The 27719-nt window shown below is 41.2% G+C and overlaps 1 protein-coding gene across 3 annotated transcripts in view; it reads left to right on the forward strand.

The window, feature by feature from the left end:
- The window catches only part of MAP3K20 (mitogen-activated protein kinase kinase kinase 20), a 169461-nt gene extending 144275 nt beyond the window's left edge, over positions 1-25186 (forward strand). For all 3 annotated transcript variants that reach the window (XM_040229363.1, XM_040229364.1, XM_040229362.1), the window contains exons 17-20: positions 12698-12814; positions 15579-15653; positions 18699-18849; positions 22337-25186. In XM_040229363.1, coding sequence (XP_040085297.1) covers positions 12698-12814; positions 15579-15653; positions 18699-18849; positions 22337-23037 — 1044 coding nt within the window. In that variant the 3' untranslated portion in view covers positions 23038-25186. The remainder of the gene's footprint in view (positions 1-12697; positions 12815-15578; positions 15654-18698; positions 18850-22336) is intronic.
- Positions 25187-27719: the final 2533 nt, after the last annotated feature.

Genomic DNA, 27719 nt, shown 5'->3' on the forward strand with positions numbered 1-27719 from the left:
TTCTGAGACAACCTGGCAGGGGAAATAATTGGACCAAAGGCTTTCCTGACAATTTAAATTAATAAGAAGTTGAGAATGAGTTTCACCCATTTACCCCCTTCTACAGAGTAAAATAACTGTGCATTGAGGCAGCCTTGAAGTTGACAGTGGTATTGGCAGAAATTGGGTCTTTCTCAGCTCAGGTTTCCTGGGCAAGGTGCTCAAAATGCTTACGATAATTATTATTATTTCATACCTCTCCCAGACACTGTGGCAAGTACTCTGCAAACATTTTTCTGGTGTGATCCTTATAACTCACCCTCACAGGGAGCAGTATCCGTGTATTAGACCAGGAGGAAATGAAGGAGGGGAGAGGAAGAGCTCCTCCCCCAGAGCCCCGACCTAGTTAGGGGCAGGTCTAGCCCCAGGCCTCAGCCACCATGTCATACTGCTTCTTTTTGAAAAGTAGCATGCGTGCATGCACGCTAAGTCACTTTGGTCATGTCTGACTCTTTGCGACCCCATGGACTGTAACCTACCAGGCTTCTTTGTCCATGGGATTCTTCAGGCAAGAATACTGGAGTGGGGTGCCATGCCCTCCTCCAGGGGATCTTCCCGAGTAAGGGACTGAACCCACGTCTGCTGCAGCTCCTGCACTGCGGGCAGATTCTTTACTGCTGAGCCACCAGGAAAGCCCTTGAAAAGTATCAGATTCAGTCCCCAAAATAGGTGCATTGGCAGTAAAAAGGCAAACATTTTTTTGGTCATTTAATACTAAACCACCACTATTTTTGTTTCATGTGGAAGGTGCCTTGTGTTTTGTAACCTAAGGCCCTTGACTTGCTACAGAAGGAAAGCGGCTTACAGAATCTCAGGCAGCTTCATGCACTCCCCAGGGTGGCAACCACCCTTTTTATTGGAATATTCAGGTGCACAGAGTTTCTTATTATATCTCTTATCAACTCGCCAGTCAGGAGCATTGATTCTCAAATTGCCAAGGAATAAACTATCAAATTACCCAGCAGTTTTCTCACCGAGCTCCTTCTGAGACTCTGTGTCATAAAAATTCAAAAGCAGAGTTAGGAGGGGACTCTCCGAGGAGCCATCCATTCTTTGTGAGTGCTGGACAGTCATAGACTTTGCTCCTGAGTCCTTAGTCCGTTTTCTCCCCCATGGGGCAAGGAAACCTGATTGAAGCTGGGATTCCATGAGTCTAAGTGGATCCCTGCGGTAGAGAAGAGATGGGCTTAGGGGAGAAGCCTGGGGAAGGACACCTTGGCTCCAGCGGACCCTTAATTAGACAGGCTTCCAGCAGCATTTGAAGAGGCAAGCAAACCAGAAAGAGAAAACAAGAGGGACATTTGGAAAAGGTGGAAGCGGCACTACCAGCCCACTTCAGAGCAGAAGACATTCGCGTCCCCTCCCCTCCCTCCTTCCACCCATCCCTGTGAGCACCTGGCCCCTTTCTCCCACTCCCCAACCCAGGAAATTCACTCAATAGTTTTGCTTCTCTGGTTGTTTCATCCTTAGGTTAAAAATGCTGCTTTTTATAAATACTTCCCACTCACTATTGTGCTTTTACATCTTTATTAGATTGCTTATCAAATGTGGCATTTAATAAGCTTAATTGAATCTCCAGGCTCTTTCTCAAAGCACTATAAATATCAAAAACTGTCAAATAGGGCTTTTTCCCCCCTATTATAGAGTTTTTATAAATGGATAGATAAACATGAATAAAATAGAGCACAAAGAAAAGGATTTTGTAAGGAAGTAAAAAGCCAACACCTTTTGTAATTTCAGAAGAACTGAAAGGCAGTGCTTTGCCTTCCTTTGATATGTCTAGCATTTATGAAAAATTCGGTGTAGGAAAGTTGATTTTCCATGACCAACTATTTTTGAGGATAAAGATACATGTACACAAGTATGTATTTGTACTCCTCGGTATATAAGCTTGCAGTGATAGGGTTCTGTAAGAAATACAAGTTGTAATTGACAGCAAAGGAACAAGTACAGTTCAGAATTTGACCACATGACTTGCTGCTGATTTCTAATTAGCATTGGTTATATGCTTTGTCAAACAGGCCAGGCAGCCTCCTATAGAACTAAAACAAAACTGGAGAGGTGTCCAGTACATCATTGCTGATGGATTGATAGTCAGGTGTAGAAATGGTGTGCCAGAATATGTCTAGTAAATGGAGAAAACGGCCCTGACTTGTAGTGTCTGCAGTTTTCCATGGTGTCAATACTCCTACCATGGCCAATTTCAAAGTGCCAATCTGACATCAGCAAACTCAAAGTTGAAAAGAGATGAAAGTAATCAGCTCATGAGGGCTGGGCCCAGCACAGACTGGATCACTCTTTAGTCTTCTTGATCAAGATTATGTGGTCCTTTCAAAATCATGAGTGGCAAGGAAGCATGTGTGATGAAGCATAGGTTTAAATAAATCACAAACATATTATTGCTGGTTTCCAGCTATATTAAAACATGTAGTTAGCTCAGAGAGCTCCAAGCTCCCCATGAACCCACTGTTGGCTTAGATCCCCTTGGGTGGCTTTTGGCTCATACAGCCACACTGACCATAGTGTATGAATCATACCTTAGGATTTGAGTTTGTAAAAAGTAAGAATATAATTATAGAAACAGAGAAACAAAACTTAAATTTGTGACTGCCTTTTAAAATGGCTCTAACAGCCACTATTGGCAACTCCATGATGACAGGCACAGTTGTTGATAATAACAGAGATCTTTGCTTTTAGTAGCAGGTTTGGAAAAGTCTCTGTGGATCTGCAGAGAGAAGTCCTCCATAACTCACAGTAACGTGTGTATCCTGAACCAAAATTTAGATCTTGGAAATAATCAACTGTAAAAGGACAGATGATTTGAAGTCAAATTAAAAGCACTATGTTGGAAAATCAAAGATATATGACAACCACGTCAACATTAAGATGTGAACTGAGAATAAGTAATGCCTACTAAATGGGACAATCTTGTTATTTCTTTTTTCAAAAAATTGTATTTCTAAAAGAAAAAAGAAAAAAATGTATTTCTTGGAGTCATCTCTGGAGACATGGGAGGAGGCAGGAGAAGTAAGTAGGTAAAAGAGCTCTTTTTGTATTTTGAGTAAAATTTTCTTGTATTTTGAGTAAAAGTCCTGGGTGAAAGTTTATCTGCAGCCCATTCTATACTATGAACAGCTTAAGCAGTAATTAGGTAAGCCAGACCACTTTCTGTATTGGTTAAGAAACCCAGTTGGATGCAGAATAGATTCTTAACTATTAAAAAGTCAATAAGAAGATTTACCATTCTTTTTTCCCCGAGATAAATACTTAGTACCTTCCAATTTCAAATACAGTTTAAAAATAAGTAAATAAAAAAGGCTTTTCCAAATGTCAACTAACATCTGCACCATTTTAGATAGTCAAGTATATAATGCATCATATAAAAGTATACCTCACTTGACTTCTCACTTTATTTTAGCACCATCCTTAAAGTCTTTTTTCCATCCATAACTCAAATAAAAACCCCCCAAAAGGCAACAGAACAACCTTGTCTCCAGTGGTGTCTAGTTGGCACCGGTCTGCCCTGACCTTAGACACAAGCCATTGTTAAGGGTATAACGCATTTACATATTTTGCAATAAAACATCAGTTATTTGCATTACTGTGTCAAGTTTTATTTGATTCTTTCACCTAAAAATGACTCATTTTCCTTTCTTGTATTTTAAAAACCAACTACTCTAAGCTTGTTTGAGAATAATCAAAAATTGCCCATTTAGCTAGAAGTCATTTTCTTTTCAAAAGGCAAATGTTATTTAATCTTTCAGCTGTTCATTGTGCCATCATAAATACTTTCTTTTCAGCACAGTTGTGGGGACTGAAATGAGCCCACTAATTGCCTCCCATTTCGACTGACATGTGGTGGTTTAGTGGAAAGAGAACACAGCAGGGAGAAGGAAATAGGAGGCTGAGAAAATGAGAGCTAATTATTTTCACTGCCTCATGTCAGGCTCTGTGTCAGCCTTGTTTTTACAAACTGGAAGGTTTCGCACTAAATAAAACAAACTGGCGTCATGTTTTTATATACTGGCAGTGTCATAGAAGCAGCTGCACGTCTCAAAGACAATATAATGCCTGCGTTCGCATGGACACCATCTGACAGACACTGTGAGCCACGGCTAATGAGGACATCACAGTGGTGCCAAGTGAAAGGTGCTGAATTATGTATGATTCTTCATCAGTACAGCAATAGTCCTGTACATCATTATGAGGCATTGTTTTGCTGGAGAGATTAAAACATTCTTAGTTCCAGACCCTGCAACCTATATGCGCTGAAAGAGGTTATTAATGGAATTTTTAGGGAGAGTTTCTTGTGGATTTCTTTGGGGTTGAAAAACAAATCTCGTGGGACAAAGCTGTGATGGGTCACGACACTGTATAGATAAAGAAGAGAGGCAAATTAACCATACTTGCATTATCTTCCTTTTAAAGGCAGCATAATAAAATAGAGTGTAGCAGGGTTATACATAATGATAAATAACCCAGGTGCTATCATGGGATGTTCTTCTCTCCTGCCTTTAAAACAGCAGGTTCCAGCAGCTGAGCGAGATAATAGCAACGCATGTAAAGGAGCCTTCGGAGGCCTAAATCATCAACATCTTACTACTTTTAATACCAGCATGACCAACATTTCTATCGTGTTTTTATTTCATCTTGTATGACTTCTTACATTTCAAAATAGTCAGTCGCCTGCTATGAAACTCTTTCCCTTTTTCCCCCACTCTTGAATCTTAAAAAGTTTATTTCAACCTCTGTATTTTAGATTTAAAAATATGTCCTCAGTAGACGCTTTTTTTTTTTTTTTTTTTAGGTGGAAGGGCCTCTTTGCTAGAATCTTGGGCATTCTCCAGTGGGATTTTACTTTTTCTCTGGTCATGGGGAAGGGGGCAGGGTGGACATGGGGATTTTAAAAACCTGTATCTCCTCCATTTGACTGGGCATGCCAAGTGTAGCTAAGTGAACTTGCTACAAATCTCCACGCTATAAAATCCCAATTTTGTGAAGTTCTATAGCAGGCAACATTAATCCATGGTGGTAGAAATCGGGACAGTGGGTGCCTCTGGTTGTGGAGGAGATGTCAGCTGGGAAAGGGCACGAGAGAATTTTCTATGGCAGTGGAATATCTTACCTGTTTAGGTAATTTGTTGTCGTTTATTCTCTAAGCCATGTCCGGCTCTTGCAACCCCATGGATTGTAGCCCACCAGGCTCCTCTGTCCATGGGATTTCTGAGGCAAGAATACTGGAGTGGGTTGCCATTTCCTTCTCCAGGGGATCTTCCCAACCCAGGAATGGAATCCAAGTCTCCTGGATTGGCAGGCAGATTCTTTACCACTGAGTCACTGGGGAAGCCCATTTGTGTAATTACATGGGTGTTTACAGTTGTTAAAATTCATTGAACTGTACACTTAAAAACCTGTACATTTTACTGTATGCAAGTTATGTTGTTCAGTCACCCAGTTGTGTCTGACACTTTGCAACCCCATGGACTGCAGCACACCAGGCCTCCCTGTCCCTCACCATCTCCCAAAGTTTGCCCAAGTTCATGTCCATTGCATCGGTGATGCCATCCAGCCATCTCATCCTCGGATACCTCAATAAAAAATACATTAAAAAAATTTTTTTATGTCTCTAACTTTCAGATAAATATCTATAGGAGCCTGAAAGCTCAATGTGGAGGTCTATTTCTCCCTCAAATGTCCTGAATAATCTTGCTCCTAGATTTTTAAAGATTTACCTATAATGTTCATGTTTGTGATAAGATTTTGGTAGAAAAGAAAATAGATTGTTGTTTCTGAATTGCCCAGAACTTAATATAATATTTATGTATAACTTTTGTGTTAACTTCAATCACTTTTTCTATTTAGAAACTTGACCTCTATCCTGATGAGTTCTTTTTCTTTTCTTCCTTCTTTCTTTCTTTCCTTTTTTTTTTTTTCTTGTGAGAGGGAGAAGGGATGTCTATGTTTAGAATCACATGTATTAGCCTAGGACTCCAAAGAATTTTAAACAGCTTGCAGAGAACGTAATAGTGATTTCTCACAAAGAGATACTTAATTTAGCATTAACTGAGTGTTGTTTAGAATGTTATCTTCACAGTGTAAGAGTTTCTGTTTTACTTGGCCAGTAATCTTAATTCAGAAAAATTTTTCATGTAATTGGCAATGCAGAAGCAGTTCAAATGGAATGCTTTCTCATCCTCCATTAACCACATCCTTGCTCCCAAAATTATCCAGGTATTTCAGCAGCTGCTGAGATAAATGGTACATATCCTGGGAGCTCAACAGAATTATTTTTTTCATCAGTTTCCAATGCAAAAACTCCCCTCTCCCCAACAGAGGAGAGTCACCCATGTCTTGTAGGTTTGCCCTGAGGGGCAGATTGTCTAGCTAGTAGAGAGGTTTTGCTCTTCAGCTCCCGTGGAGGACTTCCCAGGCTTCTGATCCTGCTCTGCTGCCTTCCCCTATGGATTAGTAATTAGCACTCCCCAGAGATGTCCAGGGCACAAATTCAAACAGTGGGGATCTTCCTGGGCGGGAATCTAGTTATGAAATGAAACTGTGGTAGTCAGGACCTGCCCCATATTTTTGCTTGTGCAAACAGAAGGGAGAAGGTTGTTTCTGCTTTGGAAAGTGGGAGTCGTCCCTAGTCACGAAGCCTAAGCCAGAGCTGGAGGGAAGTGTTTGTGATTCCGGATTCTGGGCCAATCAGTCAAGAAAAGGAGCTTACAGACAGTGAAATGGCACCATATTCACATTTAACAATGGTCTTTTTCAACAAAGGAGAGGGAAAGTGGCTCTGTTGGACTTATTGGAGACTCAGTATTTCTGTCTCTGCCTGGGAGTCCTACAAAAGAACCCGCGAGATAATTTGGACTACTTGTTGACTTTGGAAGGTGGAACTCCTCTGGACTATAATTCTTACTTTTGTTAACCCATAACAAGGAAAGTACAGGATTCAGAAAAGTCTGAGGGGAAAGCTACTCTTCATAGCACAATAGGTCTACTTGGTTTAGTTCTGAACTCCACTACTTGCTCTCTGTGTGATCTTGGTCGAGTTAACTTATCCTTCTGTACTTCCCCTTCCTCATCCAAGATAAGGCTCTCTGGCTGTCCATCACATTTCATAGCCATTGTCCCTCTGGTAATCTGCTGGTTTCTGTTAGGAGGGCCACATCAGATCTGTTGAAACTGGAAAGGGCAGAATTGGTGCTATCTAATCCATCTATGTAAGAAGATCTGAGTTTTTTTTTCTACTTCTATTTACTTCATAAAGGCAGTTGTGGTTATGTTGCCACTTGGCAACACCTTCTTTTTTCCAACAAAGTCCCTGGCACCAGAGTTAGTCAATGTCCTCTGGGTCAAACTCCTGCCCAAGGAAGCTGCTTTGACTCAGCCTCCTCTCTGGCAAGGTCTCTATTCTAGACACTCTTTGGACCTTCCTGCCTCACTCACCTTCTGACCCGCTCCCTTAGATGGCTGCTAGACGACAGGTTGGCTAATGTAATAACAAATTGGAGCTCTGTTGGTGACCGATATTGGCAACGATAGTAATTATTTCTTTTTTGATATTAAATGTTTTTATTTTATTGAAGTGCAGTTGATTTATAATGTTGTATTAATTTCTACCAGACAGGAAATATACATGTTTTGTGTTCAGACACTTTAGTCATGTCTGTCTCTGTGCAACCCTATGGACTGTGGCCTTCCAGGCTCCTCTGTCCCTGGGATTCTCCAGGCAAGAATACCAAAGTGGTTGCCATGCCCTCCTCCAGGAAGTCTTCCCGACCCAGGGATCGAACCTGCAATCCACATCTCTTACGTCTCCTGTGTTGGCAAGTGGGTTCTTTACCACTAGTGCCACCTGTAAAGTCCCATATATATGCATGTGTATTCTTTTTCATGTTTTTTCATTATGGTTTATTATAGGATATTGAATATAGTTCTCTGTGCTATACAGCCGACCCTGTTTATTCAATCTATACATAGTACTTTGCATCTGCTAATCCAAAATTCCCAATCCATCCCTTCCCCAAGTAATTACATCTTTGGGAACTCCTAATTTGACTCTGGCACAGTGCTGAGTACTTTGTTTACATTATCTCATTTAGTCAAAATACAACAACCCACTCGTAAAGAACACTCAGATCCAGACGGGTTACATAGTTTGGCTGAGGTTGGGGGGAAAGTGGCAGAACTGGGATTCTAGCTCGGGTAGTTGGACTTTAAACTTGTGATCTTTCACCTCCCCTAGTGATGGCTCAATGTATGACTCTTTTCTATATTGTTTCCATTTTAATAGGATTCCTCAACACCTTAAACCAGATGAGTGAATAATAGAACCATTGCAGACTGCCAGAGGTGAAATAAGTTCCAAAAAGGAGTCCTTCAAGGCCCCCATGGGCTCTCAGAGAATAGAGCTGTCTGCTTTTGATTTCGGCTAGTCAGGATGAAGAGTTGTTCACTGACATCCAAAATGACTCTTGAATGTTTCCGATTCAAATATCAATACCCACATTTCTGTCGTTCACATCAAACTCAAATCAATAGCTCTCCCTAGCAAATTGAGTGGTTTTTAAATTAGAGCCAATATTCCCACTATCTGGTTCCTATCACTAGCAAGAAACTGAAAAGCTAGAAACTGTGCCTTTAAAATTCTATGTTAGGCTCACAAATATGTAGAATTTTTATTTTTAGTGATAATGTTGATGATTTAATTCACCTCATTCATACGAGGTCCTTTCCAGTGACCTATTGGTTAAGAATTTATTCCCCAGCATCCCATCCATGGTTGGGTCCTATGGAATTCAATAACTTATTTGAATCCTGGGAGTTGTGGAGAATGCTCTTGGACACCTCTGGCTCACCAAATGACAAAAATGCCAGGAATACCTTCATTTTTAAAATTTAAAATGAGTAGATTTTAATTTTTAAAAATTAAAATGGGTAATTTAAAACTGAGTAAAATTTAAAGAATTTCATTACTTCATTTGTAGATTGCTTTTCTTAACTAAGAAACAATGAAATCATAGATACCCTGAAGATACCTAGGAGTTCTATCAGGTGGCTCAGTGGTGAAGAAACCTTCTGCCAGTGCAAGAGATGCAGGTTCAATCCCTGGGTTGGGAAGATCCCCTAGAGAAGGAAATGACAAGCCACTCCAGTATTCTTGCCTGAGAAATCCCATGGGCAGAGGAGCCTTGTGGGCTACAGTCCATGGACTCACAAGAATTGGACAGGACTTAGCAACTAAAGCACCACTACCTTGACACATTAAGTTAATCATTTGGGTGAACACTTCATATTTCCTTTTGGTCTCTCCCAGCTTTGTAACCACCAGTACCTACTTTTTAATGAATGGATAATGCCCCTCTTGTCTTATAACTTCTCTGATTATAGTTTTATTACTTCTCTCACTATCTTCTTTTATGGTTCAGGTAAAAGACTTGCTTTAAGATAAGAGAAAAAGAAATTAAAAAATTAAAGGTCTGTAACCCTACATGGAGATCCTGTTTCTCCACATTGGGTTTTGGGGAATAAGAAGCTGGGGCTGCAGAGGAGGACCTGTGACCACTTGTTATTTTGGTTGTATTGGCAAAGTCTTCACTGGCCCTGCTCCTTCTGGCCTGTGGTCAATAGCTGGTCCCACTCTGGAGCACTGACAACCAGCCAGTGAGTCTGTCCTCTGCCTCCTAGTTGCCCTTCCCTATTGCTTTCTCCTCCAGCTTTGGAGCCAGGCAGCTCTGTGCTTTTCTAATCCCACCTGTATCACTTCTTGGCCAGGGAACCCTAGAAAAATTCCTTAATCTGTCTAAGCCTCATTTTTCTCAATTGCCTGACGGGAAAATAAAGCTAACTTGCAGGGTCATTATGGGTATCAAATAAAACAGCCCAGTGTCAGTACCCAGCAAGACGCCGAGAGCATGGTAAGCACCTCCAGCCTGGGCTCCCTCTGAAGCCCCTTCTCTATGCAGAGCTCCCCTCAGTCTCTGATTGGCAGGGGCCTGCGGTCACAGAGGTGAAACAGAGGGTGTCAGGCATTTGCACCACAGTTCAAGGTCTTTTAACTGTGCTTTTGACTAACTTCATTCCAAAACTTGGAAGGCAGAAAAAACAGAACTAAGTAAACTCGTCTTTTCTAAGGCTTTTTATTCTAGCCACTGCCTTGAGGAGGCTCTTGCTATTTCAGAGAAGAGTAATCATGACTCCAAAGAGTCATTTTCCTGCCCAGTTATCTCAGGGCTCACGTTGCCAGGGTAGCCGTGGCTCCAAAACAAAGAAATACTGAGAGATTTGTCAATTCTGAGCGACTAATTTGACTTGTGTTAGCCAAGAGCAAGGTTTTCATGTTATTGAATAGAACTTTTCCTTCACTAATTGGCTCTCCACCTTGTGAACGTGGCCGGGCAAAGAGGGACTGTCGCCTCAGGCCTGGGCCCTTCTTGATTCTGCCATTCCCCTAGAAGCTTTCCTAAAATGTAGGGCCCCTCCAGCTTCCTGCTGAAGCCAACAGGTTTTCAACAGTCTCTTTGTTCCTGTTCTTCCATTAATAATTGTGTCTGAGCTTGCTCAGGGAACATTCCAAGTCTGCTGGTGTGAAAGCATATTTTGGTTTTGGGGTGTAAGGTACTTAGTGCATTATCCTTAATCTCTCAGAATCCTTTTATTATCTAATAATGTAAGAGAGAAGAACAGGGGTCAAATTTGGTGCACAGACATGGGTTTCTTTTTCCTTTTAATTGCATACATAGTTTTGGTCCTCCAACATTCTTATTGCTGCATTTTTCTAAAAGCAAAGTTGAAAAAATGTTATAAAATTCTTGTATACTCACCTCCTAGATGCAAACGGAAGCATTTTATTCTACTTGTTTTATTACATCTCTCTATCCTTTTAGCCATCTATCAATCCTTATTTTTTGATGCATTTTAAAGTAATATAGAGATATCAGTATACTTTCTCCTAAATACTTCAGTATGATAAGAAATGCACACATGTTAAGTATACACACTTAAGTTTTAACAAATGCGTACACCTTTATAACCCAGCTCAGCTTCCCTGGTGGCTCAGTGGTAAAGAATTCACCTGCCAGTGGAGGAGATGCAGGTGCTAAGCCTGGGTCAGGAAGATCCCCTGGAGGAGGAAATGGCACCCCACTCCAGTATTCCTGCCTGGAGAATCCCATGGACAGAGGAGCCTGGGGGGCTACAGTCCATGGGGTCGCAAAGAGTCGGTCACAACTTAGTGACTAAGCAACAATGACAATATAATCCAAACTTCTATCAGTAGAGCATTAGCATCCTTGGACATTCCCCTCATGTGTCTTCCAAGTCAATTGCCATCTGCGGAAAGCAACCACTTTTCTGAATATTTTCCACTGTGGGTTGGTTTTGTCTATTCTAGAAATTCATGTAAATTGAAGCCTTAGTTTGTTCTTTTTCTTGTACAAGATTTCATTCACTGTAATGCTTTTGTGATTTATCCATGTTGTTGCATGTATCAATAATTCATTCCTTTGTACTGCGAAGTAATATCCCACTCTATGAAAATATCACAGTCCATCCATTCTCCTGTTGATCAACACTTGGCCTGTTTCCAGTTTTCTTTAGCTATTATGATACAGCTGCTCAGAAGAATACCATACAAGTCTTTTTTCATTTCACTTGGGTAAATACTTAGGAGTAGAATTTGTGAGTCATAGAGTACATATATGGTTAGTTTTGTAATAAATTGCCAAAACTTTTCCAACAGTGATTTTTACCATTTACACTCCCACCAACAATCCAATAGCTCCAACTCACAACCAACATTTGATGTTCTCAGTCTTAGCCACCTGGTAAATGTATAGTGGGATTTCATTGTGATTTTAATTTACATTCCCCTGGTGATTAATGTTGGAGAGCACTTTTTCATTACATCATCATTTTACTGAAAGTTTAATTAATGTACTAATATTTAAAAAACCAAGAGGTTTCTTATAAGAATCAGATATCCAACTTTTTATGAAACGTGTAAGGACCTGTCAAGACTAGGCTAGTATTCCCACATGGGGACAATCAACAGAAGATGAGTGGTGGCTGCCCCTTTAGGGCACTTACCCTTAAGATCCCCAGAGAGTCGAACCCTTCCCCTGATGCCTAACCCAGTGGTTGGGCTAATTATCCATTGCCATATAGCCTCACGTTTCCTGTTAAGAAGAAATGAAGCTATTTCTTGAATCTGTGTCATTATTAATACTGGGAAAGTGAAAGGTAGATCAAGAGAGTATTATATTTCAAAATAGTGGGAAGACCACATTTCTTTATGTCAATAGGGAAATATCCCTGCAATGTTTAGCATGTAAATTAAATGGGTCTATTTTGAAAGGTTACAATTTAAGGCTCTTAGCTGCTTGCCTTACTCATTTTTATCCTGGCCCCTTTAAGGTGTGGAGTTTGCAACTCCTATTATAGAACACTTAGATTGATAAATGGTGTCTCAAGACTGCCCCACCTGGGGGTTATTTAGATATAGAAAGAGATCTAATTTCATGTCCTTTTATTGATAAAGGGAAAAAAAAATTCCAATAATACTTCATTGAGAATACTTCATGTGTTATAAAACATTGAGTTTTTTTTTTTAATTGCTTTACTTTCTCAAATTCTATAATTTTTCTTTTAATTCCAGGACTGTAAGTGGAAAATGTATATGGAGATGGATGGGGATGAAATTGCAATAACCTACATCAAAGATGTGACATTCAACACTAACCTACCTGATGCAGAGATTTTAAAGATGACAAAGGTAGGGTTCTATTTACGGCTTAAAAGCTTTTTTGAATTCACAGATATCAAACAAAGACATTAAAATACCCCAGTGGTATGCTTTTGTGCTCATGATGTTCATACCAGCTCAGCTTCAAGCTGGCTGTTGAAAGGCACATTTTATTTAGCAGATTGAGATCATAATAGTTTTTTGTTAAAATTCCACTTATGCTGTGTGAACTAAAAAGTACTACAGAAAATTGTCGTTTAATTTTTTTTTTAACTTTCTTCTACATTTCTTTAGGCATATTCTGTCATTTATGAAAGAAAACAAAATGCTAATGATGAAAATGTTTACCTTGAATTTTGGGTCATGTTAAACTTTAAAAAACTTGTCAGGAGAAAGATTTCTTCAATTTCTGGAAGTACTGGGATGAGATTATCCAAAAAGCACATATTGCAGTCTTCGTGGTTTCCTTGAATTCACCCCTGTGAATTCCTGGAGTGACCGGACAGTGTCTTACTACCACGAGGTCAATAGTAGAAGCACACCCATTAAAATGCTGAAGACAGACTTAGAGAAATGCTTAGCTTCTCTTCAAAATAATCGTACTGAAAACATACATATAAGACTTCAATTGTAGAAGGTCAACCACTCAAGTAAATAACCACGATGTCAACAGGACAGTTACCCTAAACATCACAGAAGGCATGAACTCTACTACACGATCGACTGCGTATTTGGTTTCAGGGAAGAAAATGAAGCTGGCAGCAACAAGCCAGGGTGCAGACACAACGGGTGAAGTGAAAAGAGCCTTCAAATCCCCAGCATTAGACTTGCAAATGTGTTCCCTTCCCAGGCACGAGATTGCTAACCACCCAACTGTAAAGAATCCGCCTGCAATGAAGGAGACCAGGGTTCAATCCCCGGGTTGGGAAGATCCCCTGGAGAAGGAAATAGCAACCCACTCCAGTATTCTTGCCTGGAGAATTCCATGGACAGAGGACCTGGCAGGCTATAGTCCATGGAGTGGCAAAGGAGTCAAACATGACTGAGCAACTAACACTTTCACTTTTAATTTACAAGCATATGCATCAAGTAGATTGATTTGACCTTCTTTGTTGTTTTGCCCCTGTGTACTGGAAGTTATGTTATTTGTCTGTAAAGGTTATGATCTGCTTTCACCTTTCCTTTATTCTGTTGGGACAGACTGTGGTTTGGTGTCTGGGAGCCTGGACACACACATACTTTTTCTTTCCTCCCCACCTGTGCTGTCTCTGGTTGCCACCGGTTGTTTGTGGCTTCATTGTCACTGAGAATCAAGTCACTGCCTGCTAACGGAAGGAAGTCACTCAGAGCAAAAATAACAGGGTGGAGTTATAAAACTAAACATAGGTGTTTCTGCTCTAAGGCTATATATGCATTCCAGAAGAACTGTATCTTCTGCAAAATCATGCACCAACATTAACAAGGCTTATGGGAAAAAATAGGACTGGGCTGGACCATTCAAAATCTGTAGGACTTTTCAGCATCAACAGAAACAATAAAAAATCCTAATTAAGGAAAGAAAAAAATTCCAAGATTGATTCTTGTCCCAGGAGAGACTAGAATTTGGCTCCACACCTAGACAAACTTTGTCACTAACTCTCCTGCCTCCCATCTGTTCCTCTAAGGGCCCATAGTCTTTCCCAAAAATCAATTTCTGTCCTCCAAGAGGCCTATGTCTCCCTCTTCCCTTTCCTCTATAAACATGGCATTAATCCTGAATTCTTTGAATTACTCATTTTTCCCTGGGTATCTCCCGTGTATACATGAGGTATAACTGCTAATAAACTTCTCTTTGTTGTCTCATGTTAAAAAAAAAAAAAATCTCAGTTAAATCTCTACCAGATTTGCTTTGTACCCATCTCATGGTCAGCCAGTCATTTGCAATCTGGAATGACAGGCTGGGGGGTGGGAAGAAAGTGTGGAGATTTACCTCTAATAAAGACCACTTTCATCTCACTTAAAATAGGACCCAAAGCATAGGCTTTCTTCATTACTCATTTATCTCAATGTAGTGGGGAAATGACCCACCCAGCTCCAGTTTCATTTGTGCCCACAACGTTGATAGGTATCCCGATATAACCAGAAGCACAGTGGTTATGAAACCTCTAAACCAGCCACTGCCTGCGCTCAGAAAAAGCACTTTAGGGTCTTCTTAGATTGTTAAGGATTTTTCTTAATTGTGAAAAAGCTTTCTGAAAAGTCTTCCAGATATTAGCATGAGTTAATGATCTAATGATACAACTGAGAGAGGCATGAGAAAAGAGAAGATTGTGGGAGACAAGATTAGCTGTTTACAAACATATAAAAGGATGTCTTTTGAAAACCAAACCCCCAAAGATCAGACATTAGCATGTTGTGAGTAATCACATGGGAGCCAACAGGGCTTTTCTAATAATCTGACATCATGGCGTTCATGATAGCCTGACATCACACCCTATTTACCAATTGTGTACAGCATGACTGGCCTCCAAGAAACCTACGCTGTAGCAGGGCAGGCTGTATTAAAGCAGTTGTTGTTGCTGTTTAGTCTCTATGTCTGACCTCTGTGACCCCATGGATTGTAGCCCGCCAGGCTCCTCTGTCCATGAGATTTCCTAGCAAGAAGACTAGAGTGAGTATCCATTTTCTTCTCCAGGGGATCTTCCTGACCCGGGGATTGACCTGTGTCTCCTGCATGGCAGGCTGCTGCTTTACTGCTGCGCCATCAGGGAAGCCCGTACTATAGCACTACACCTTTCTAACTTCTGTTTTTCAGCCCCCATTTGTAATGGAGAAGTGGATTGTAGGAATAATGGAAAATCAGACTGTAGAATGCACTGTCACATATGAGGTAAGCCTGGGTAAGGGGTAGGGGAGAGGGGGCAAGGCCGTTGGCTTCACCATCAGTTTCTCCAAAGGGGTTTTTATTTGCTGCCTCAGGGTGTTTAGCATTTATTGGAAGAGAAGCTATTTAACTAACATGAATATAGGAAGATCAACATAATTATTCTGACAAAGTAACGAAAGGAATGAGAACAGGGTGCTTACCTAGAGATTGAAGTAGTAATTCATTAATCAGTTAATCATTGAGCACCTTCTGATTACAAATGTATGCATGTGTGACATACTAGGGATATGGAACAATGAGTGCAGGCCGTGGCTGGTTTAGAGGTTTCATCACCACGCTGCTTTCTGGTTATATCAGGATACCCAGCAACATTGTGGGTGCAAGTGAAACTGGAGGTGGGTGGGTCCTTTCCCTACTATATTAAGATAAATGAATAATGAAGAAAGCCTATGCTTTGGGTCCCAAACAAAGCTCTGCCTTCTTGGTGCTTCGAGTTTAAGGGTGAGGGTAGATCAGTGAGTGAGTCTTCACAAGGACAGGATACAACTTCTATTAATACCAAAACCAGATTCCATATATTTAATATATGAAAAAAAAAAAGAAAGATGTACAAACAAATATTTTAGAAATACTGGTTTTAGAGAAATATTTGTTTTAGAAAAACAATATGTTCATTTTAGAAAAACAAATATTTTAGAAATAGGTGCTATTAAAACTAAAATTCGTATATTTAGCAAGTACCTACCAACAGGTGCCATTCTGTGATTTGTTTGTTTAGTCACTAAGTCATGTCTGACTCTTTGTGACCCCATGGACTGCAGCACACCGGGCTCCTCTCTCCTCTACTGTCTCACACAGTTTGCTCAAATTCATGTCCATTGAATAGGTGATGCTATCATTCTGTGATTAGGGTGGACTAAATCTAAATCTATACTCTCTCAAGGTTTATATATACTCCAGTGGAGGGTGATAGATAATAAATTAGTAATGTCAGAGTGTTAAGTGAGAATCAGAAAATAGTGAGACTCGGGGCAGTAGATTCAGGGGTCAGGGAAGACCCCTCTTCTCAGTGAGAGGCAGCAGGGAACAGCAGAGGAAGGGCAAGTACAAGTCTGAAGCACAGATGACATGACAAGGCTAGAGAGGGGCCGAGCATAGCGCCTCCTGGGGCCGAGGAGAGCAGTTTGGACTCACTGTAAACACCATGGTGGCTGTTTTAAGTATTCTGCTGCTTTAAATGATCTAATAATGCTGTTGAAAAGAGCAAGATCTTCATGGTGGTGGAACAATCTGCTTCACAAGGTAGAGAAACCCTAGTTTTCTCTACTTGGGAATGGAATGGAGGGAAATAGTTATAGCAGAGTCTTGGCACATATGGAGATATGGTTAGTATGAATGTAGTTAGTAGGCAACTACCCTCAGTAGGACATGCCTTTCATTCATTCACTCCCTTATTCATCTAAGAAACATTTAGCAAGGATTTACCATGACCTATACACTGTAAGGGAGAAGGCAATGGCACCCCACTCCAGTACTCTTGCCTGGAAAATCCCATGGATGGAGGAGCCTGGAAGGCTGTGGTCCATTGGGTCTCTGAGGGTCGGACATGACTGAGCGACTTCACTTTGACTTTTCACTTTCATGCATTGGAGAAGGAAATGGCAACCCACTCCAGTGTTCTTGCCTGGAGAATCCCGGGGACGGGGGAGCCTGGTGGGCTTCCGTCTGTGGGGTCGCAGAGAGTCGGACATGACTGAAGCGACTCAGCAGCAGCAGCAGCAGCATACACTGTAAGAGGAACTTACACCTGTGTTATTTCCGTAACCTTGTGCAAATACTCAAAGGTAAGGAGCACTGTCTTCATGTGGCAACTAGGGAAAACCGGCTCAGAGAGATGAAGGGTAATCCCAAGGTTTGGGGGGTTAGTGAGAATCCGTGGGGTCACCAGGTTCCTCTGAGTGTGAATAGTTTCCAGTCTTCCTTGCCTGTTCTAGCCATTCCCTTCCCAACAGTAAGATGAGGGAAGTCAGCCTCGAATGGACTTAATATGCTGCTGCGTAGGGATGGTCTTCTGAGCTGCCATGGATTAGCATTTTAACAAGAGAAGTCCAAAGCCTGGCCAGTCCACTTATTCAGGATGACCCGATATTGGAAGCCAGTTAGGATGACAGCAATGATTTATCCTCCCCAGCCAGGGTACACTGCCTGTAGGAATGAGGCACCTGAGAAATAGCCTTAATTGTCAAAGTGTAGCTCGCAGGGCACAGACCCAAATAAAAGAAGTCGACTGGTCTTGAGGAACTGGGAACCTGGGAATCTAGAGCCTGTTGGCCGGTCCCCAGTACCAAGGAAAAGCCCTCTCTTTAGTAAGTGGACAGTAATAACAGCCAGTTTTCATCTCTGCCTGCCTTAGCTCTGGAGACATGCCTCACCAAATTCTTCTCTTCTCTTTCTCTCTCCCCTGCCTCCTCCTCTCCTCCTCAGACTCCGGGATGGTGTGACAATTATGTCAGTAACAGTCACTTCAGGGCTTTTTAAAAAATATGTATTTTAATAACCTTATCAAATCCTGAGAGGTTCTTCAATCTAGTCTGATTTGTGGCACCTGGTGATGAAGAGGTAACTGGGCCCACCAACCTACCCATACTTACCCAGTTACCCAGATGACCACAGGCAGTCCTGAGCAAAATAGTGGTCAGATTTTCTTTATTCAGCAAAATAGCTGTTTTTAGCTACTATAAATGAAAGACATTGTTTTTCATTACTCATTAAACAAAGAGGTAAGTTGAGATTTACCAACAAATTCTTAGAGAAGATAACCACCGTTTTAAACTACTATAGTCCACTAAGGAATAAAGTGGTTAAATTTTTTTATTTTAACCATATTACCGTATTGAGGCAAACAGTACAAATATTTTATCTCGTGCATTATGACAGTGTTCTAAAGAGTTACCTTGAACAGATAATGATAACCTGATTTTCTTTCCTGTTTTATAAGTAGGCATATATCTGATTGTGGGTTTCTCTCCCTATTTTTTTTTTCCACAGAGTGATGTTAGAACTCCAAAAAGCACTAAACACATCCATTCAATTCAATGGAGTAGAACGAAACCTCAGGATGAAGTGAAGGCCGTCCAGCTTGCCATTCAGACGTTATTCCCCAACTCAGAGGGCACCCCTGGAAGCAGGTCTGACTCAAGTAAGTTAGCTGTGCTCTAGACAGGGTCCAAGGTGGAAATGTCAAAAGTCTCACATCAGGAATAAGGTCCAGTCTGTAAGTTTATATAGATTTCTTTTTTTTTTTTTTTTTTTTTTGCTGTGTGTGCAGCTTGAAGGATCTTAGTTCCCCAACCAGGGATCGAACCTAGGTCCCCTACAGTGGAAGAGTAGAATCCCAACCACTGGGTTAGGGAATCCTTGTTTACTTATTTAGCTGTGTTGGATCTTAGTTGCAGCATGCGGGATCTTTTAGTTCAGGCCTTTGAACTCCTAGTTGCACACGTGAGATCTAGCTTCCCCACCAGGGATAAGACCTGAGCACCCTGCATTGGGAGCAGAGTCTTAGCCCCTGGACCACCAGGGAAGTTCCTCCCATAGAAATTTCTAATATCATGCACGCATGCGTGCTAAGTCGACTCAGTTGTGCCTGATTCTTTGCGACCTTATGGACTATACACAGCCCGACAGACTGCTCTGTGCACGCGATTCTCCAGGCAAGAGTGCTGGAGTGGGTTGCCATGCCCTCCTCCAGGGGATCTTCTTGACCCAGGGTTTGAACCTGTGTCTCCCGCAGGTCCCGCATAACAGGCAGATTCTCTACCGCTGAGCCACTGGGGAAGCCCTCTAATATCATACTTCCTCCTATTTTTAGAATATTGGCTTTATACACAGATTATATGGAAAGTAGAAATTATGGGCTTGGAAATAAGAACATATGATAATAAAGTTCCATATTCAAGTAACTATCAGAGAAGATAAAAATTAATGATTATGTCCTATTGAAAAATATGTATGTATATTTATACACATATATATTTAGTTTCCAAGACTGTAGATAAAGATGAGAATTATCTTCCATGTCCAGCACACATTCCTATGAAGTCACTGCTGTCACTGGGGCAACCTCTTGAGTCCTTAACACCACAGATCCATCAAAGCAAAAGAATGACAGGGCAAGCTAAAAAGAGGGCCGGGGGTGGGGCGGGGATAAAAGTGAGGGAGGAAGAAAGGAAAGGAGGACAGAGAAAGAGAAACATGAAATGCATATGCTGGGTAGGGGTGATAATAATTACAGATGCTATAAAGAAGCTGTTTAGACATGACTTAGAGTAAGACCGGAGAAGGCAATGGCACCCCACTCCAGTACTCTTGCCAGGAAATCCCATGGATGAAGGAGCCTGGTAGGCTGCAGTCCATGGGGTCGCGAAGAATCAGGCACAACTGAGCAACTTCACCTTTACTTTTCACTTTCATGCATTGGAGAAGGAAATGGCAACCCACTCCAGTGTTCTTGCCTGGAGAATCCCAGGGACGGGGGAGCCTGGTGGGCTGCCGTCTATGGGGTCGCACAGAGTCGGACACGACTGAAGCAACTTAGCAGCAGCAGTAGAGTAAGACAGGCTGCCTTGCTGATGAACTGGTTGTTATTTGCTAGCTTGAGGGGAAAAGTTCTGACCTTCACCTTTGCAGACCCAGAAACTAATAGAACCCAGACTCAGGCTAACAAGCACTCGGGAGATGGATACATAAACCCCTGTGCAAATCACCTTTTGCCATGAGAAACATACCTTCCCAACAAACCAAAAACACATGTTTTCTGACCAATGCCTCTTTTTCCCAATAAGAAAATACCTTTGATAGAGAAGGAGATGGCAACCCACTCCAGTGTTCTTGCCTAGGAAATCCCATGAACAGAGGAACCTGGTAGGCTATGGACCATGGGGTCACAAAAGAGTCAGACTCGACTTAGCAATTAAACAACAACAATTAATCAGGGTTCAAGTGTGTGTCCTTCCATGATCCAACCAACACAGCAGTTTAAATCCCTCACTTGCTACACTGTAATAGAAATAAACTCTTTTAAAAAAAAAGAAAAGGAAATATCCCTGAGAAGGCATAACAGAAGATTTTTGGTGACATGGCAACAAAGTGCCCTGATGGCTACTGTCACTGAGTTACGAGAGACCAACTTCTGTGTCCTCCACGGTGCGGACTGGCTTACCAAGCACACCAGGTGTTTTAAATGCCCACTGGCCAGGGGCCCCAGGATCCTGGGCAGTATTCTAAACCCAGCAACAAATTCTTTGACGGTATGCTAGACCTGCCTTGCTTTGTCAGCATGGCTGATTGGGTTATTTTTCTTTCTCATTCTAAAGTTCTTAAACCATGGGTTTTAACTATACTAAAATTTACCATCTTCCATCACAAGAAGTCCAGAGGTAGGCCAGGCTCCAGGTACAGTAAGATAAGGCGCTCAACCATTCGGGGAGGTCCAAGCGAAGGGAAAGAAGCATGTGATGGTTGGCTGAAGCCTGTGAGCCTGAACACAGGAGGTTGCCTGTGTCTGGATGCACCCCTTGCCTGAGAGGCACGAGGCATCAGTGCTAGCAGAGAAAGTGGGCACATTCTGTTCCTCTCCAGAGCCCCGCTGGCACAAGCAGAGCTCAGGGAGGATGCCAGGGAACTCGGGATGTGGGCAACGCAGGCCCTAGGGAAGACAGAGAAGATCCAAGGTGGGATGGAACTTGCTTATTCACTGAAGTATATAGTTTACTAAGTGGCTGTTAATTAAGCATTTTCTTTTACTGTAACTTCTTCCTGTTTGCCACAAAGCTTCATTTTTCAGGCTGAAAATATTTCTTATTCCTGAACCTCGGGAATCTCTCCTCTGGAGATATAAACTGTCTTTCTTCCAATCTCTAGCTGTCTCAACCGTTAGAACCCAATCTCTTTCACCTGCATTTAGGATTCTTGAGGATTTAAAAGTGCTGGTTAGCAAAAGCCTTTGTTGACTAAACATGCCCCTGCCATCCAAAGACACTTAAACAGTAATTTCTAGAAGTGGCAACATGGCTAAGTTGGGAAGAAGATAGAATTTAGATGCAGGAGTATTAGCTGAGTGACCGTGGGTCTGGTGACTTCACCTCTCAAGTGTCAGTCTTCTCCGTTATAGAATGATATTATTAGTATTGACCTGAGAAGATGGCTCAGTGGTAAAGAATCTGCCTGCCAATGAGGAGCCACAGGAGACGCGAGTTTGATCCCTGGGTGGGGAAGATCCTTTGGAGGAGGAAATGGCAACCCACTTCCAGTATTCTTGCCTGGAGAATCATAGGGACTGGGGAGCTTGGCAGGCCACACACAGTCCATGGGGTCACAAAGAGTCAGACATGACTGAGTGACTGAGCATGGTTTCTAAGAAGATGTTAGGGAAGCTAAGTGATATACTGTAAGAAAAGCCTTTGAAACAGTGCCAGCATATAGCTTACATTTGGTAAGTATAAATGCCCTTATTTTTTTTAATAAATATTTATAATAAAGGAAATGTTTTGATATCTAGCCTAGAATTATGAATGGTAACGCTTAGAGCTTCCCAAGGAGGTTTGAAATTTTGTGAGACAGGCTTATGAATTAGGCATGCAGCTTTACCGTGGCTTCAAAGATGCCCATTTCCATTTCTTCCACAGGCGCTGATTGCCAGTGGCTGGATACTCTGAGGATGCGGCAGATTGCATCCAACACTTCCCTACAGCGCTCCCAGAGCAACCCCATCCTGGCGTCCCAATTCTTCCCCTATTTCAATGACCAGGACTCCTATGCAGCTGCGGTGAGGCGGACCCAGGTGCCCATTAAGTATCAACAGATTACACCTATAAACCAGTCCAGAAGCTCCTCTCCTACTCAGTACGGACTGACCAAAAACTTCTCTTCTCTGCATCTTAACTCCAGGGATAGTGGCTTTTCCAGTGTTAATACTGACAGCTCTTTAGAGAGGGGGCGATACTCTGGCAGAAGCAGGAACAAATATGATCGAGCTAGTCACTCACTCAATTCTTCTCCGAGAGGAAGACACAGTGGGAAAAGTCAGCACTCCACTCCTTCAAGAGAAAGATATTCTGGAAAATTCTACAGGGTTTCTCAGTCAGCACTCAATGCACACCAGTCACCTGACTTCAAGAGAAGCCCAGATGCCTCCCATCAACCCAGAACCATCCCAGGCATGCCTTTGTGCACTGACACGGACTCACGAGCCAATGAGGAGGAGAGCAAAGTCAGCGAAGGGGGCTGGACAAAGGTGGAGTACCGCAAGAGACCTCACAGGCCCTCCCTCGCCAAGACCAGCAGAGAAAGACCCAGAGGAGACTTCCGAGGAAGGAGAAACTTGTGACGAATTGAACTGGTTGAGCTTTTCGTAGTATTTTTTTTTTTTAATGTAATGGATTTTGATAATGTGCTGCCTTCACATAGAATTAACAAAAGACGATGTTTCCCTTCCGGGGATTTAGAAAATACATTCTAGGAGAGCCTATAGCCAAAACAAGGCCAAAATTGTGGATGTTGGTTGTCCATTGTTAAGTAACTGGACTTAAAACATAACTATATATATTTTATTCTCCTGAATTAACATCTTTAGAGAAGGGAATATACCATTGTATTACCCTAGCCGCTGCTTTTCTGATTAGCAGGGCCTGGACTAGGGTGAACTTAAATGCAGAAAAACTTAGCTTAAATAGGGTGGTTATCTTGGGTGCAAAATTTAAGGGGGGATTGAAAAGCTCAATAATCAAGATTAATAATATTCTAGTGCAATATTTAAATAATATCCTAGTGCAATATTTAAATAAATGAAAATTAATGCAAAATATTGTGATAAACAAAAAAATCGAGATTCTGGAGGAAGACAGGATCAGTATTACTGGTTTTTCCTTTTGTCTAAGGCTCCAGTATGGCTTGGCAAGACAGTTACTGATCCTGTCTTTATTTAAAAATCTTATACTAATATTTTGTTCATCATGTATTCTTTGCATTAATTTTCTCTTTAAAAAATATTGCATTAAAATATCATTTATTTTGATTACTCAGGTGGTGCTTTTTTCATGCTTCCTTAAATTTTGTACCCAAGGCAAGTGCCTCACTTGCCTTACCCAATCTCCACACAGCCGGTTAGTATTTATTTTAGTAAGTCATTTGGGTTTTTATCTTAGTCAGAGCTGAATTGACTTGGCTTGTCATTTTTAGGCAATAAAAAATGTTATTGGACTTAATGTTGATCATAATGCCACATATCATTCCATGAGACTCATCAGAAACCAGAAATCTAAACTGCTTAGGAGATTTGTGGTTATTTCTTTCCCAAAGCTCCCAGGGACTGCAATCAAATATTATTTTCTACATTTTGCCAAAGGAGGAGCCAAGAGGGGAAAACAAAGGTCTGTAAAGTCCTCTTGGGATGTCAGAACTCTAAAATCTAAAAGGAAACAGACACAGAACAGGATGATAACATCACAAGCTAAAAGTCAGAGAAATTTAAAATTACTATCATCCTTGTTAGAGCAAGACAATAAATACCATCCTTGTAGCAAGAAAGCTGTAAGCAGCTAGGGGTAAAGAGGTGAATGGTATGGGTGGGAGGAAGCTGACTACAGTTTAGGACAGGCACTGTGGAATCTGGCTTGGGAAATCCTACATATTTTTACAAATCAAAAAAGCCTGGTGGCAACAAACATACTATATGTCAAATGAATAAATGTTATTTTCAGTACATTCTGAGTTTCAATTCAACATTCACTAGCTCTGAATATCAACTATTCTTTGCCCTGCATAGAATTCTCAGTGCTCTGTAGAAATCTGATTCTGGGGAATTGCCAGTGTTGGGGGTGGTTCTCTTTTAATAGAAACCAATCATCAAGTACAAGCATATATTCCCAGAGTAACTGCCCTGCTCTAATACGGTCCTTGGGGCCTGGGGTTGGTTTGGGCAGCATTAAAGTATCCCATGGATAGAGGAGCCTGGCAGGTTACAGTCCACGGGGTCACAAGGAGTTGGATACAATTTAGCAACTAAACCACCACCACCACCACAAAATCTAGGTTATGGGAAACAACTTTACCTGTGTGGAAAGTTGTGACCTAACCATCAAGCCAACAAGTATAACTCTTATTGTTTAACACCCACATTTACAAGCAAAAGTGATGGGAAATAGTGACATTAGGCACCGAGGTCCTCTTTTCCACTGTGGATGACCAACTTCTCCAAGGATTTAAGTTCCAGTATGATCCTTTCTCATGAAGTTTATATCAACTACATCTGTTTTCAGTTATTTTTCCCTTTGTCCTTTGTTCATGTTTAATTTTTTTAAGAGGGCTAATACAAAGTATGCTATCTTCATAGCATGCTGCTTCCAAATAAGCAATAAAATACTTTATTTGACTAGGATTTTTGGATAAGTAGCCAAATGCAGTCTTAACTGGGTCACTCTGATGGAACATGGAGTATGGATTTAATTATTAAACAAATGGTTCATTCTGAGAAATTATTTAAGACTCTAGTTTAAAAGGTGTTATACCAATAATTGCTTGTTTCATGCTTTTTCCCTTCTTGCTTTCCTGGGCTATTCGTTGGAAACTCCAACCTGGTAGTAAAGACTCAATGACCTCATTCCTAGTTAGTGCAGTAGCTAATCACAAAGAGGTTATTCCAACACTATACAAAACTGACCACCTCAAAATATCTCATGAAAAAATTCCTGTCACCTCAATGCTCCTAGTCAAAACCAAAATACGAACATCTGTGGTCTACTTCTTGGTTGAAGGAAATTATTATTATTAAATAAATAATAAGGGTGGATGTTATTTTTTTCCTAATGATGCTTATTCATCAAAAATTGCTTGCCATGTTGCAAGATGAATGTAAGTGAAGAACAGAACAAGGATTAAGAGGATTTTTTTCCCCATCAAGTTAAATCAGTTGCAAGAGGCTGATGTTAATAGCAATAACAATCCAACAGCAAAAATAAAACCAAACCAACAACAATGAAAAACTACCAGGGATATTTTAAGAGGAAAAAATCATAGTAGGGACAAATCAAGAAACTATATCTTGAGTTAGGCACCTGTAAGTGTGGGAGTGTGGCAGACCCTCAGTAAGCTTCAGATCAAGTCTGAAACACCTCAGTCTGTACTGGTTGCTACCAAAGAGGCAGGCATTAATCCAGGCATTGCCCAGGCAAAGCATGATGGTTTGCTCTCTGCATAGTCACTAGATAGCAATTCTACAGCACTGACCTGCATAATTGAATAATCCCACATATGTAAAGGAGAACTGGAGATTACTTACCAAAGATACTTTAGAAATATATATAACCTGGTCATTATTTTCAACCAATTCCTGAATATTATTCATAAAAATTATAAAAATTAAACTACAATGTTTAAAAATATTCACAGTAAAATTTAAAACAGTAAAATCTGGGATAATTGGATGAAGACACAAAAGACTCATAGTGGCAGAAGTGATAATGGGTAAAACCTGGTATGAACAACAGAAAAAATTATATATAAAATCTTCATTGTAAAACTTACATTGAAAAGAACTAATCCCATGGGGGGAAAACAGTACAATAAAAATTAATATAAAAATGGGAAATAATTATGTTGGATAGAATGTGTGTGCGCTCAGTCGCTCAATCGTGTCCAACTCTTTGCGACCCCATGGACTGTAGCCCACTTGGCTCCTCTGTCCATGGGATTTTCCAAGCAAGAATACTGGAGCAGGTTACCATTTCCTTCTCGAGGGGGTCTTCCCAAACCAGGGATCAAACCTGAATCACCTGCATTGGTAGGTGGATTCTTCACCAGGAAAGCCCATTAGATGGAATATCAGGGAATTGAATTGGCATAATGACATGCAGAATACATCATGAGAAACGCTGGGCTGGAAGAAGCACAAGCTGGAATCAAGATTGCCGGGAGAAATATCAATAACCTCAGATATGCAGATGACACCATGCTTATGGCACAAAGTGAAGAAGAACTAAAGAGCCTCTTGATGAAAGTGAAAAAGGAGAGTGAAAAAGTTGGCTTAAAGCTCAACATTCAGAAAACAAAGATCATGGCATCCAGTCCCATCACTTCATAGCAAATAGATGGGGAAACAGTGGAAACAGTGGCTGACTATTTTTCTGGGCTCCAAAATCACTGCAGATGGTGATTACAGCCATGAAATTAAATGACGCTTACTCCTTAGAAGGAAAGTTATGACCAACCTAGACAGCATATTAAAAAGCAGAGACATTACTTTGCCAACAAAGGTCTGTCTAGTCAAGGCTATGGTTTTTCCAGTAGTCATGTATGGATGTGAGAGTTGGACTATAAAGAAAGCTGAGCACCGAAGAAATGATGCTTTTGAAATGTGGTGCTGGAGAAGACTCTTGAGAGTCTCTTGGACTACAAGGAGATCCAACCAGTCTATTCTAAAGGAGATCAGTCCTGGATGTTCATTGGAAAGATTGATGTTAAAGCTGAAACTCCAGTACTTTGGCCACCTCATGTGAAGAGTTGACTCATTGGAAAAGACTCTGATGCTGGGAGGGATTGGGGGCAGGAGAAGAAGGGGATGATAGAGGATGAGATGGTTGGATGGCATCACCAACTCTATGGACATGGGCTTGTGTGGACTCTAGGAGTTGGTGATGGACAGGGAGGCCTGGCATGCTGCGGTTCATGGGGTCGCAAAGAGTTGGACACAACTGAGTGACTGAACTGAACTGAACTGAATGGCATTTTTCCTTAACACAAACATTTCCCAGTAGTTATATATAGTTCTGATCACATTTTATCCATAAATAAGTGTTTAAAAGTCCAAGGGTCAACACGTCAAAATCAGAATGTCCAGTGGTTCAAAATGGCAGGATCAAAACAGCCTACACACAGCTCAGAGCATTCTGACTCAATTGCAATTGTTCCAAGTTGAAAAATACCAAATATTTTATGTCTCCCAATTCTCTTTATAATTTATCATTTCACCTCAACACATTGGTACAGATACAGCATGCTGGCTCAGCTACAAGA

Source organism: Oryx dammah, unplaced genomic scaffold (genome assembly GCF_014754425.2).
Source record: "Oryx dammah isolate SB20612 unplaced genomic scaffold, SCBI_Odam_1.1 HiC_scaffold_27, whole genome shotgun sequence".
Classification (NCBI taxonomy): domain Eukaryota; kingdom Metazoa; phylum Chordata; class Mammalia; order Artiodactyla; family Bovidae; genus Oryx; species Oryx dammah.